Genomic DNA, 13,454 nt, shown 5'->3' with positions numbered 1-13,454 from the left:
GAGGCGAAATGGGCGTGTATGGGCTTGGGAGTGGGATGCGGCTCTAAGAAAAATGTAATAGTAGATAAATGCAGTATCTCTTTTTTCCACAGGTGTTCTCTAACAACGATGAAGCCCCCATCAACAAGAAGCTTCCCAAAGAGCTGCTGCTTAGGTGAGCAACACACACACACACACACACACACACACACACACACACACACACACACACACACACACACACACACACACACACACACACACACACATCCAGGGGCTGTGACTGTAGGTCAGGGTTTACTGATTAGTTTGTGATAGCCTTGAACCTCTAGGGTGTGTGTGTGTGTGTGTGTGTGTGTGTGTGTGTGTGTGTGTGTGTGCTGTCAGGGTGTGTGTGTGTGTGTACAGTATACTGTGTATACGGTAGTCTATATAGATGTATATGTCTGCCACCTCCCGTAGTCAGAAATGAGATTCCAATTACAGCCGTGACCTATAGACCAATATTTAGTTCCACAGCAGCTGTGCTTGTCCCACAAATTTAAGATAAGGCGTGCGCATGCACGTACGGTCGTGCACGCACGACCACATGAATCTATCTGAATGATGGCTGGATGTGGGCGTGGGTTGGAACCAGTGTTGTGTTGGTGATTTAATGTTCTGGGGCGCGCTGATGTAACGACGTCTCACGCATGTCACTCAACACCTACAGATGTGCCATTTCAAAGCGTCACCCGTAGAGATGGGACGATATGACAATTTCATATCACGATTATTGTGACCAAAGAAATCTCGATTTACAATATTATCGTGATAATCAAAATCCATTATCCTGGGGTGGAACATTTGCCAAAAAATAGCCGACCTACAAACTCACAACGCGATGCGTTGTAAGCTTGTAGATAGGCTATTTCTTGGCGAAGACATTTGATAGAGAGTGAAAAAAAAAGACTGTATCAAGTGAGTATATTTTAATTACTTTTTACCAATTATAGAGGGTTTAAGTGGTACCGGATATGCAGCTCAGCAAATAAAAGGTGAATTGATCCCAGTGCATGACGGAGAACGATATCACGATAAATTAAATCTCCACGATACGATTATCGTGAGTGTTTTTTATCACGATAAACGATAATATCGTGTATCGTCCCATACCTAGTCGGCAAGACAGCAGATTTACAGTGGATTGGCAGAACATTGAGCTTGTAGATCAGCTATTGTTTGCTATTTGTATGACCTTCTCTGACTTTGAAGTTTAAATAAACCTATGAGGGTGGATTCTGCTTTTCAATAGGAATGGAGTGGTTTCTGCCATTTGTGTGTTTCTGCAAAAAATACACTCCATTCTTCATTAAAATTAGAAAAGCAAAACAGGGAAGAAACAGCACTTTAGTCAGAAACATTCACGTCAGGTAATTTACCATTTATTGCAAAATGGAATACACAAAGCAGATTTAACCATTTATTGCATAAATGGAATACAGTTAATCTTGGCATTTAAAGGGCTCCGTGATAGGAGATGCTCCCTGAAATGTTGTGCAAGCTTTTCTGAGCATGCTAAGCAAAATCAGGGAACGTAAGCAATACCCCCCATAGGGATACAATAGCAATACATTGACATGTAACTTAGTCAAATCACAGTATATCTGAGCATAACATTGACATGTAACTCAGTCAAAATCACAGCATTTGAACTTAACAACATTGACATGTAACTTAATCAGACAATCACAAGTATTTGAGCTTAGCCAGACTGATCGTGCAAAGGTGGAGGCTGGGGTGGAGGAGGCAGCTAGCAGCGAATGATTCCGAAGCTTCGGAAACCAAGCATAGGAAGAGAAAGCAAGCCGTATTTAAAGGAGCCTTCTCTACTGATTGAGCTTTGATTGGAGTATGGCAGTCATGTGACATAATGACCAGCAGGTATGATAATGAGGTATGAGAACAGAGCTGACTGACATCTGACTACAGTTTGCAGCGACTTGACTCCCATGTCCTGCATAAACTAACGCTAAAATAAAATCGTCTTTTTAACTATGGCCTTCCCTACCAATCGTCTTTTATCGTCTAAAAAAAAAAAATCACACCCGTGTGAAGTGGAGCTGTGTGTGTGTGTGTGTGTGTGTAGATCATGTGTACCGATTTTTGTGACATTTGAAGAAAATATGTAGGAAAAGGAGCAAAAAGTGTGTTTTGGAGAAAATTCAAGATGGCGGAAAATCTATCCTGGCGCAAATGGGCGTGGCCTATATGGGCAGATGCGTCTTGACCCAAGGAATCCAGGGAAAAAAGAATTTTAATTTTCCGATCCACGGTTCAAGAGTTACGGGGCAAAACGTAAAGTGGGCCGTTATAGCGCCACCATGAGGCCGAGTGATGTAATTATTTTTCGATTCATTCTTAAAATCATTATGAATCTCCTCTCCGAGGTTTGAAACTGTAGCTCCTATGGTTTACGAGAGAAAAATACTTGAAAGTGATTTCTTGCATTGTCCCATTATAAGTCAATGGGGACAATTAAGCGTCGTTTTTTGCCGATTACGTCGGCATGGTAAGGCGGATCGGAACGAAAGGTAATAGAACACCATTCCCGGCCGAGCCGCACATTTTGATGTATATATTGCGCGAGTGGCGTAAATGGCGCGGCACTAGTTACGCGCCGAAGTCAGGCTACATACACACACACACACACACACACAGACACACAGACACACACACAGACCCACACAGCCACGTATAGGGAGCCTGTGTTTCACACAGCTCCAAAAAGAAGAAAAATCAAAAAACACCTACAACAATGTACTAGGCATGATCGCGATCGTGAAATTGCATGTTTAACCCCCATACCAACCCCATCTTTCAAATATGGCAGCCATGTTTGTTTACATTTGAAGAAAACATAAGGGCTGCTATCTCCTGAATGCCTGAACGGATTTTCCAAGCAGATTTTTAGTTTGAAAGCTGTGAAAAGCATGCACATGCGGTAGTGCATGATCTGTGCACGAGCGTGCACACTATTTTTTAACCCTTTGTACCATTTTGGTGGCAAAATGGCAATATAAGAGGGTCCCACTTTACATATGGCACCGACTGTGTTAAGTTCTGTGATTTTGTATTTATTGTGACGTTTCTGTAATAAGAGCTCTTCAGCGGTTTCGAATGATATCAACGCACTGAATGGGAATTTGTCACATCTTTCAGACCTTTGAATGGTGCAGTAGGCGAGTTACTGAGCTACCAGTAGGTTGTTGTCACCATTAAATGCGTTGATGGCAGTAGGGTGTTGTCATCATTCAGTGGGCTGACAAAAGTCGGGGAAATGAAGATTTACGATTCTGTCCTCCTGGTTTACAACGGCGCTGAGTCGGCTCATGCCACCTTCACAACTTCTCAAGGTCGCCTGAGATGGCGCGCCTCCGTCATGGTCAATAAATATACTTTATATGGCGGAGCTACTGAGCCCCGTTGGTAGGTAATTTGTCTCCCAATCAATGGTGTGATTAACCTACCCTGTCGCAATCATTATCAAAACCTCCACCGGCTGTCAGTCAGTCAGTCAGTCACGCCACGTCACGTCACGTCAAGTCACGCCACGTCACGCCACGTCACACTTTTCCCCTATTCATATTAAATTCGGTTTCATGGTCCATTTTATGTTGCGTCCTCCAACCCTAGACTGATGGCCGTAACGTGTGGATATGCTGGTGCCTCTTCAGGTTACTTAAATGACTGAAACTCTGGCCACACTCTTAACAGAGATATGGTCTTTCTCCGGTGTGAATACGCTGGTGTCTCTTATAGTGACTTGAATCACTGAAATCCTTGTTACACTCGTTACAGTGATAAGGCTTTTCTCCAGTGTGGATACGCTGGTGACTCTTCAGGTCACCTAACTGATTGAAACTCTTGTCACACTCTTTACAGTGATAAGATTTTTCTCCTGTGTGGATATGCTGGTGTATCTTCAGGGAACCTAACTGACTGAAACTCTTGTCACACTGTTTACAATAGAAAGGTTTTTCTCCTGTGTGGATACGCTGGTGTATCTTCAGGGAACCTAACTGACTGAAACTCTTGTCACACTGTTTACAATAGAAAGGTTTTTCTCCTGTGTGGATACGCTGGTGTACATTCAGGTGACTTAACTTACTGAAACTCTTGCCACACTGTTTACAGATGCGAATTTTCTTCCCTGTATAAGTCAGCTGATGTATCTTCACTTCTCCTGGTTGAGTTAAAGTCTTGGTAAGCTTTTGATGACTGTAAGATTTTGGCTCTGAGTCTCCTTGTCCCTGGCTGGTTGCAATTCTGGTGCTTTGCGTGAAGGATTCTGAGGGGATCTGTCCATTCATGGGAATTTGGCAACAGAGGTCATCATGGTTCGATCCGAAGTATGTACTATCTGAACAGAAAACCTTAGTCTGGAAAGATTGAGACCACACTTCTTCCTGGAGTGGCGGTTCATCATCAAATCTGCATCTATCCATGGACTGTGATAGGGACAGAGTTATAGGTTCTGTTGGGTAATGGACAATTTATCTCCTCTTCCTGACTCTATGTTTTCTATCTCCCTCTCTCACGACACTGAGTAAGGAGACCAATATCTGTGGAATTAAGTGGAAAATTCAAAAATATTTTCAACTCTTATACATGCTGAGCAGAGCTCTGGTCTGACCTCACTCACAACACAACTGGTTGCCGTGCATGCCTGACAACACCGATGTGCGCAGGATGCCGTCCCTCCATATTTGGGCAAGAGTGACGTCATCAATATGATATCACCACCATGATGGTAGAGATCATGATAGAAGAGATCACATAGATGCCATGCTGTTATTAGACCCAGTTTATTTATTTTTACCAGCTTGCAAAGCTGGTCAATAGATGGATAGCCCAGAGATTTGCAGGAGATTTTATGATTATGTCATTAACAGGACATCATATGGACTTTTTTCTTTGACAGGATTATTGTCATTGTTTGTAATGTTAGTTGAAATATTCTGGGACATATCTAACTAGTTATGATATTTATCTGGCCTAGAATATCACCTGATTTCAACCAACATGAATCCTGTCAAACAAAAAAGTCCATATGACGTCCTGGTAATGACGTCAAGATCATCCCCATATGGGCTGTGATCTGGCCCCAATGGAGATGTCACTGATTGGTCCACGTCCTGACCGTGCCTGCTGGGACAACGTCGGAGTAATGCGTGTCGGGACAAATACAAAAACTTAGATCTACAAGCTCAAAAATTGTGTCAGGTGATGCATTTTGAGTTGATGCATCATGAAGATACCGGTAAAAGGTTTCTGCCAGACAACAACTGCGTGCGTGCGTGCGTGTGTGTGCGTGTGCGTGCGTGCGTGTGTGCGTGCGTGCGCGTGTGTGTGTGTGTGTGTGTGTGTGTGTGTGTGTGTGTGTGTGAGCCCACCCAGCCATATGGCACACATATACAGTGCGGTACATGTGTGTTAAACGTCATGTGTGTGTCTATAAATAGACCTGTCTTTGCTGGTGGGGAATTCCGCAGTGCTCTGCCCCCCCTCCCCCACCCCACTGTTTCCAGCTGCGCTTCACACAACCAGCCAGTACACCCATTATCACCACCATCACACACGCGCACACACACACACGCACGCACGCACTCACGCACACACACACACACACACACACACACACACACACACACACACACACACACACACACACACACACACACACACACACACATACAGGCCAGATAAGGCCCTGGCAACTAAAAGCTATCCCGCTATTTGTTTATTCTCTTGCGATCTTTTTTGTTTTGTTTGTTTAGTTGTTTTTATGCCTACTTATGTTTCTAAGGGAATGCTGCAGAAAGCAGTAACGTCTGTTAACACAGAGTGTGAAGCCAGGCTGCAAACAAAGCTGTGAGAGATTACTGATGATGTCTGTGAAACATGAAGCTGTTTTGGAGGACAGCAGGGTTTCCCCTGTTTGATAGAGCATAGCATAGCATAGGGCAGGGATACTCAAACTTCTGAACCTGTGGGCCACTTTACAAAAATGTCAAGGGGCCACAGGCCAGTTGATAAAATTAGTTGATATCTTCTCTCTTTTATTTGCTTTATTTCCAAATAACTTAAGTCAATACATTAACACATTCCCCGCCATTTAACAATACCTTCGTACTCTATGGTGCCTCTGGTCTCCATAGACTTCCATGTAATTCATAGTGCACGGATCATGCACACCCATGCCTAGATAATGCACCACGTGTGTCCACATTGCTCACAGCTTTCAAACAAAAAAATCCGAATGGAAATCCGTTCAGGCATTCATGAGATACAAGCCATTATGTTTTCCTAAAATGTAAACAAAGATGGCTGCCATGTTTGATAGATGGGGTTGCTATGGGCGTTAAACATGCAATTTCGCGATTTCTATCATGCCTACTACATTTTTTGGGGTCCAAATTTTTTTTTGAAAAACATTTTTTTTTTGAATTTTTTTTTTTTTTTTTTTTCAAAATGGCGGAAATTCGCGGGACTATCGGGCCTGGCAGGGAAAGACATTAAAATAATCTCGGGACTATCGGGCCTGGCATGCAATGAGTTAAGGTGAGACATGGCAGGTGAATAGGGTAAAAAACTGATAGCTATCACAATGAAACTTCTCCAGTTGATTAATTACATTTAAAATAATTCTGAAATGATATGTTTAAATATGCAAATGTGGCATTATATGCACTAATAATGCCTAATTTGCATACATTTTAGGTACATACATCTGAAGATTGGCCAGGTTCATTTGAGAGACAGCCGCTGACGCCCCCGTCCACGGCCGCGTCCACGGCCGCATCCGCGGCCGGCCGTCTGCGTCCACTGCCGCGGCCTCGTCCATGGACGCGTCCACGGCCGGGCCGGCCAGGCGTTTGCGTCCGCGGCCGGCCGTTTGCGTCCACGGCCGGCCGTTTGCGTCCGTGTGCGTCCGTGGACGCGGCCGGCCGTCGACGGCCGTTTTTTCCGCGGACGCCTCCATGGACGTCAACGGGTCTTGCTGGTTCATTTATTGACATTAGAGACAAAAAAATAAAAAATAAAAAATACAGAGGGGATTTTAGAAATATCTTCGTATTACTCCATAAATCAAAAATAGGTCAACAGGCATAATAGTGTCAACAGGCATAAAAAAATGTAAAAGAATCGCCATGTTTTTAGGGATGTAAATCAGGCTATGGATGATATATGAACAAACCCTTCTTTAAAAATCTTCAGGATATATATATATATATATGTCACGGTTTTAAAGAGAAACAGGACATTCGAGACGCGGAGCACTCGTGGTGCGGCACGGGGCGGAGCAAGCGGTCGCCAATACAACGTACTCCAGGCGGTGCGCCGCTCTATTGTCCACGACACTGCGAGCGGCTACCGAAGCCCCCCTGTATCCACGAAGCCCAAACGAGTTACGAGGCCCCCCTGGGTCCACGAAGCCCCAAGCGGCGCGAAGGCCAGCGGACCTTGGTCCTGCTCTTCGCCCCCGAGCGCCGCAGGCGCGAGTGGCCGCGAAGAGCGGGCCAGGGCCGCGCGGCCGGCGGAGCGCCGCGCGAGTTACGAAGCCGTGGTGAATGCAATCGTTATATTTATGCCCAGGCCGTAAGGCCTGGGCAAGCGCACGTTAAACGCCCTGTCCAAGTGACTACAATGGAGCTAATGGCTAGGCTAGGCTAGGCTAGGCTAGGCTAGGCTAGGCTAGTAAATAAAGAGTAAACACTTCCGGTCTGCGGCGAGTTCAAAGCGTGACGTAACTCTCTTATCCAGTGGCTGACGTCGCCATCTGGTGGTGATTAGTGTGTGGTGAACTACAAAACGAGCGCTCTTACAATGAACGTCCTGGGTTACCCAAATATCCTGTAACATATATATATATATATATATATATATATAAATTTGTAATCAAAGATTTGCTACATTTTTTCCCTGCATATTCCACACAAACACTAAAACAAACTAATGTACATTTGTCTGCTATTTGTCTGGGTTGATATCTGTCTGCCTGCTATCAAGTGGGATAATATTAACGATAGCTGAGCACATCCCTCATTCAATTCCTTCACAATGTTATTCATGATGTGGCCCACATTCAACACGAATGGCTTTTTGAAGCGGTGAAAGCCCCTTCCAAGGAGTGGCTTTGTGTGTCATGGCCATATATGGACATTCCAGTCCAGAATGAACAGGCTTTGCCTGTCCCGTACATGTCCCGTGCATGCAGAATTGAGGATTGGTCAAGCTTCACATGGCAATTTGGCCCTCCAGATAAAATCATTCATTCATTCAGAATTTATAAAAATATAGAACTAAAGCACATAGAAAGTATAGATCTAGAACACAGAATGTATAGATCTAGAACACAGATTTCATAGCTCTAGAACACATAGAATAAAAATTCACCGCTTCACTTCGAACCGAGGTTTTTTCTTTTTTTTTTTTGCAGAAAATGTACTTAGAAAATAGATAGTTATGGCTAATACAATCAAACAATATACTTAAAACAGATTACCCAGACTGTTTAGCTACCAAATGGCTAATGATGCAGTTAAGTAGAGCGACAGTAGGCCTACATCTCTCTTTCATTTGATTTGCATTAGGCCCATAATGTCGTTTTGGGTATGCTAATTAGCCACTGTAAAAGAAGAAGAAGAAAAGAAACAAATCTGCGAAAATCGACAATTTCAATGACCACTTTGAATATGTTTTGGCCATTATCTCGGGAACGCAGGTCCAATCTGCTCAGTTTAAAGCTTGTTGGATGTGTGACTTATTTAACTTTTTAAAGAGTTAAATAGTTAAGATTTAACTCTTTTACCACTTTGGACGTTCCCGTTCGCCCCAATTTTGAACCCAGCTCGTTGCCAATATGAACACTCGTTCTTTTACCTTGTCTGATGACTGTAAGCTGATGAGGGGTCGCGCGGGTGTGTACAGTAAAAACATCTCCCGTAATGCTGCTTTCAAATCTCCACCACACGTAAACATCAATGATGTCCAATTCACTTCCTGGCTGTTCTCTGTGGACCTGATCTAGATTATGCATTTCTATGCTCTGAACGACGGCAAGCGGAGCGGCCCAATTCACATCTATTCTTTGCATAAGGCTGCCCTCTGCCGCCAGCTTGGCTAAAGTACACATATAATAAATAAAAATTTAAAAAAATCGTTTGAAAATAATGAATAGATCTTTTTCTATAACATCGCAAAGGTAAGCTGCTTTTTGCTGGCACCTGCCCCAATAAATAAATAATAAATCTGGCAGTAGAACTGTTAAGCTGGTGGCCCACGTGCCGGTATTATCGGAAGTATCACTGGCATAGGGTAATGGGCACTGATGACGTGGGGGACCCGTGAGGTTCCATTTGGTTTCATTTGTATACTGTCAGAGTTACATAATTGTAAAGTTCAATTTAGACCTCCCAAAAGGAACCCAGAGAGTCTAGTTTTTGTCAAGTAACTTGAAAAATAACCATAAAAACCAACGTGAAAAAGAATCGTGATAAAATTGTGTATACAGCTTGGGAAAATATTGTGATATTGTATTTTTCCATATCGCCCACCCCTGGCAACAGCCACTGCGTCCCCTTCGGTCCAGGTGTTTGATGGACGGAGCAGGGTTCTCCTATGTCCGGATTCTCTTGACTTTGCTGGAGGAGCGCAGCACACGGACACACACACAAGCTGAACATAGCTGATCTAAGCTTGGTGGTAGATGGCTGTTTTTCCGTGTGCAACACGGGCGTTCGACTAAGCATAAATTCAGACATGACTCCAACCACCAACCTCCTAAACCTATCCTCTGAAATGATAATCCTCACCCTAAATCCAACCTGAATCTATTCCTAGGTATAAGCTTATTGTACTGCAACTGTAAAAAGAAAAAAATAATGGTCCTCCTCACAATTGTTTCTCCAATTCTACTATATTTGTGGGGACAATTGGCCCTCACAAGTATTGTAATTCAAGTACGCGCGCGCGCACACACACACACACACACACACACACACACACACACACACACACACACACACACACACACACACACACACGTACCTCCGGTCTGCTCTGAGTTACTATAGCAACAGGCATCCTCAGTCTCCTGTGTGTGTGTGTCTCTCTCTCTCTCTCTCTCTCTCTCTCTCTCTCTGGGCTGTGTTGGAGCATTAAGCGCAGTGTTGATTTCGTCGACTACCTTTTGTCACTGATGAAAACTAGATGGAAACTAAGCTATGGTGAATAAACTAAGACTTAACATACTGAGAATTTCGTCATCAAATACAAACTATTAGCAATGGGAGGGATTAGTGGAGAAGAGATCCAGTAGAGCTAAAAGACAAGTCATTTTATGTTTGGTTGCACTCGGGTGTTCAGAAAATAGCAGATGCACAAGCTCTCGACGAGTTGTTTAGCTTGTAGATTGGCTATTTTCAGCATGTAATCTGGTGTAAAATCAGCCATTACAACGCAATCAAGGCCTGTTATAACACATGTTTGTCGACAAGATCAACTGCACATTTAGTAGACTAAATTCGTATGATTTCATCGGCTAAAAATAGACAAACACTAAAACTTTTCAGATTACTAAAATATGACTAAAACTAAATGACTACAATGACAAAAAGACTATTACTAAAACTAAATCAAAATTTGCAGTTAAATTCAACACTGGCTGAACAGGCCATAAACCTACAGCAGAGGTCTTCAATGTTTTCAGGCCAAGGACCCCTTAGATGAGAGAGATGAAGCAGGGACCCCCACAACCTATTCATAGATTGAATATAGTTTTATCGTTTGACAGCACAATCATCAGTGTATTTTGGATTCATATCAATTTGTGTTTTCAGATATTTAACCACTTGAGCCGTCATTACCTAATAAACTTGACCTTTTACTCTGTACTTAGTCTGCTCTTTTTCCCCTCTACACCAAAGGTCTTCGCTAAAAATTGCCGATCTATAAGCTCACAACACCGGCGTTGTGAGCTTGTAGATCTGCTATATTTGGCTAAAGTTCTCCGAATTTGTACACTAGGGTTCAAGTAGTTCATATAAAAAAGGAGACAAACTTTTCTATCACACAAAGATTTGGAGGATCCCCTGTAGTGACTCTGAGGACCCCCATAGGGTTCCCGGACCCCCTGTTGAAGACCCCTGACCTACAGTATGTTCTCTGACAGCCAACGTAATGGGATTACTTCCAGGATAAACAAACTAAAACCAACAATCAACTAACCTCGCGTCACCAGACTTTCCACCTCGGAAATCAATCTATCAATCAATACTTTGTGGAGAGAAAGGCCAACTCGCCCGCCTCTGTGACCTCACCCATCGCTGGGTAGGGCTGTCACGATTATGACATTTTACATGACGATTAATTGTCACTCAAATAATTGCGATTAACGATTTAATTGTGTTTTTGTCGTTGACAATTACATTTCTGTTTGGCTTTTAGGCTTTGAAGTTACACATGGCAGATATGATGACACATAACCTAAATATTAGGGCTGGGATGGAAAAAATTAATCAAATTAATTACAGGCTTTGTAATTAATTAATCACAATTAATCACATTTTAATCGCATATTAACTCATTGACTGCCAAGGCCCGAGTTTCCCGAGTTATTACAGTAGTCCCAGGCTGCCACAGCCCGAGTTTCCCGAGTTGGAAGCCATTTTGAAAAAAAAAAAAAAAATTTTTTTTTTTTTTTTTTTTTTCAAATTTTTTTTTTATAAAGAAATTTCTAAAAATGCCTCAAATGTATTAGGCATGATCGCAATTGTGAAATTGCATGTTTAGCCCCATAACAAACACATCTTTCAAAATGTCAAAAATGGCTGTTTTGTCTGACTTTGAAGGCTTGTATCTCATGAATGCCTGAACGGATTTCCAAGCGGATTTTTTTGTTTGAAAGCTGTTAAAAAGTACTACACATATGATGCATATATGGTGCATGGGCGTGCACGATCCGTGCACAAAAGATTGATCCGTGCACTCGAAATTTAGGAAGGTGGCAGTGTTTGTTTTGTCTGACTTTGAAGACTTCTATCTCATGAATGCCTGAACGGATTTCCAAGCGGATTTTTTTGTTTGAAAGCTGTTAAAAAGTACTACACATATGATGCATATATGGTGCATGGGCGTGCACGATCCGTGCACTAAAAATTGATCCGTGCACTAGAAATCTAGGATAGTGGCAGTCTGGTACTTGGGGGCCATCTTGAAATGGCATTCAATGAGTTAAAGGAATATTCAGGTTTAATGAAAATGTGGCTCCTCTCCAGCAGAGGGCGCGGGAGAGGAGTGTTTTGCCCCATCACAAGAATGCGCTTGCCCAGCGGTTTCCTGTAATGGCGCCCAGATGTAAACAAACTGAAACAAACAAACTAACATCTTTACTCTATACAGCATGGATCGATTAAGTTCTACACATTCCAATCGGTAAGTGAAATAAAAAGTCATCTTTATTTACAAATGCAAACATATTTAGACATGTGACAATTACATTTAACTAACGCTACCGTATCGCTTGGCATGCGGGTGTGTTATAGTCATCTTACTGGCCTTACAGCTTTGGAAATGTTTATTTTTTTATGACACCATTATAATGTTCTCATTTTGATCATAAGACCCAATTACTGAATATCGGTAGGCCTACTTCTCCAGCTTTAGAATATGTATGATACTGATTTATACGAGACAGGCACTGGCATTTTATTAGTTCAGTAGTTTACAATCTAAGCATAATGATCAGCAGACTCAAAACTTGTATTTGGACCATCATAACTAACCCGAACCCTACGGTCCTTTTGATTACAGACCTGTTTGATCATTCAGGGCTAGCGCTCTGCCTCTCTGGTAAATAATAGTCTGGTCAAATTATGTCTGGGGCAAAAAAATATATTTTGACAAAGTATGTCCACACAAGCCAACATGACGACGACCCTGTATCTGGATTAATAACTTTGGAGCTGCTAAATGATCTATGCTGCGCATTTATTATGACTGCTAATCTAATCATTCTTTACCCTTTTTTTCATACAGGTATCATCGCTGTTACTGTTGATCTGGATTGATCTTCGCTCGTGAAGAGCACAACAAGAAAGCATACATATGCTAACTAAAAGGCTTCTATTTTCTGAGCAGTCGTTACGTTCTGCATGAAAGACTGACATAACTGACATGATCTAAACATGATTAATAAAATGATGCTTTGATATACATAAACTGTAATGTCTCGATTTCATTTTGATCTAGTCAATGGTAAATTGTTTCAAAGTTATTTGAATGTGTTCTGACCTGAAAGCTTACAATGATGGGAAGTTGTAAACATTGTGAAAACGCTATATTGTATTGTTTCATACACTAAAGCATTTTGGTATGAAACCCCATTTTAAATGCAATATCATATCGTTTAGCTGCATAACATTTCTGGCATT

The 13,454-nt window shown here is 42.3% G+C and overlaps 1 protein-coding gene across 4 annotated transcripts in view; it reads left to right on the top strand.

Moving 5' to 3' along the window:
• fbxl2 (F-box and leucine-rich repeat protein 2) overlaps positions 1–13,454 on the top strand; it is a 120,183-nt gene that overhangs the window by 23,275 nt on the left and 83,454 nt on the right. For all 4 annotated transcript variants that reach the window (XM_080735687.1, XM_080735686.1, XM_080735685.1 and 1 more), the window contains exon 2: positions 93–154. In XM_080735687.1, the coding sequence (XP_080591813.1) occupies positions 93–154 (62 nt within the window). The remainder of the gene's footprint in view (positions 1–92; positions 155–13,454) is intronic.

The sequence above is a fragment of the Nannobrachium achirus genome, assembly GCF_963921795.1.
Source record: "Nannobrachium achirus genome assembly, chromosome: 10".
Lineage (NCBI taxonomy): Eukaryota > Metazoa > Chordata > Actinopteri > Myctophiformes > Myctophidae > Nannobrachium > Nannobrachium achirus.
This window is presented reverse-complemented; position numbering and strand designations above follow the sequence as displayed.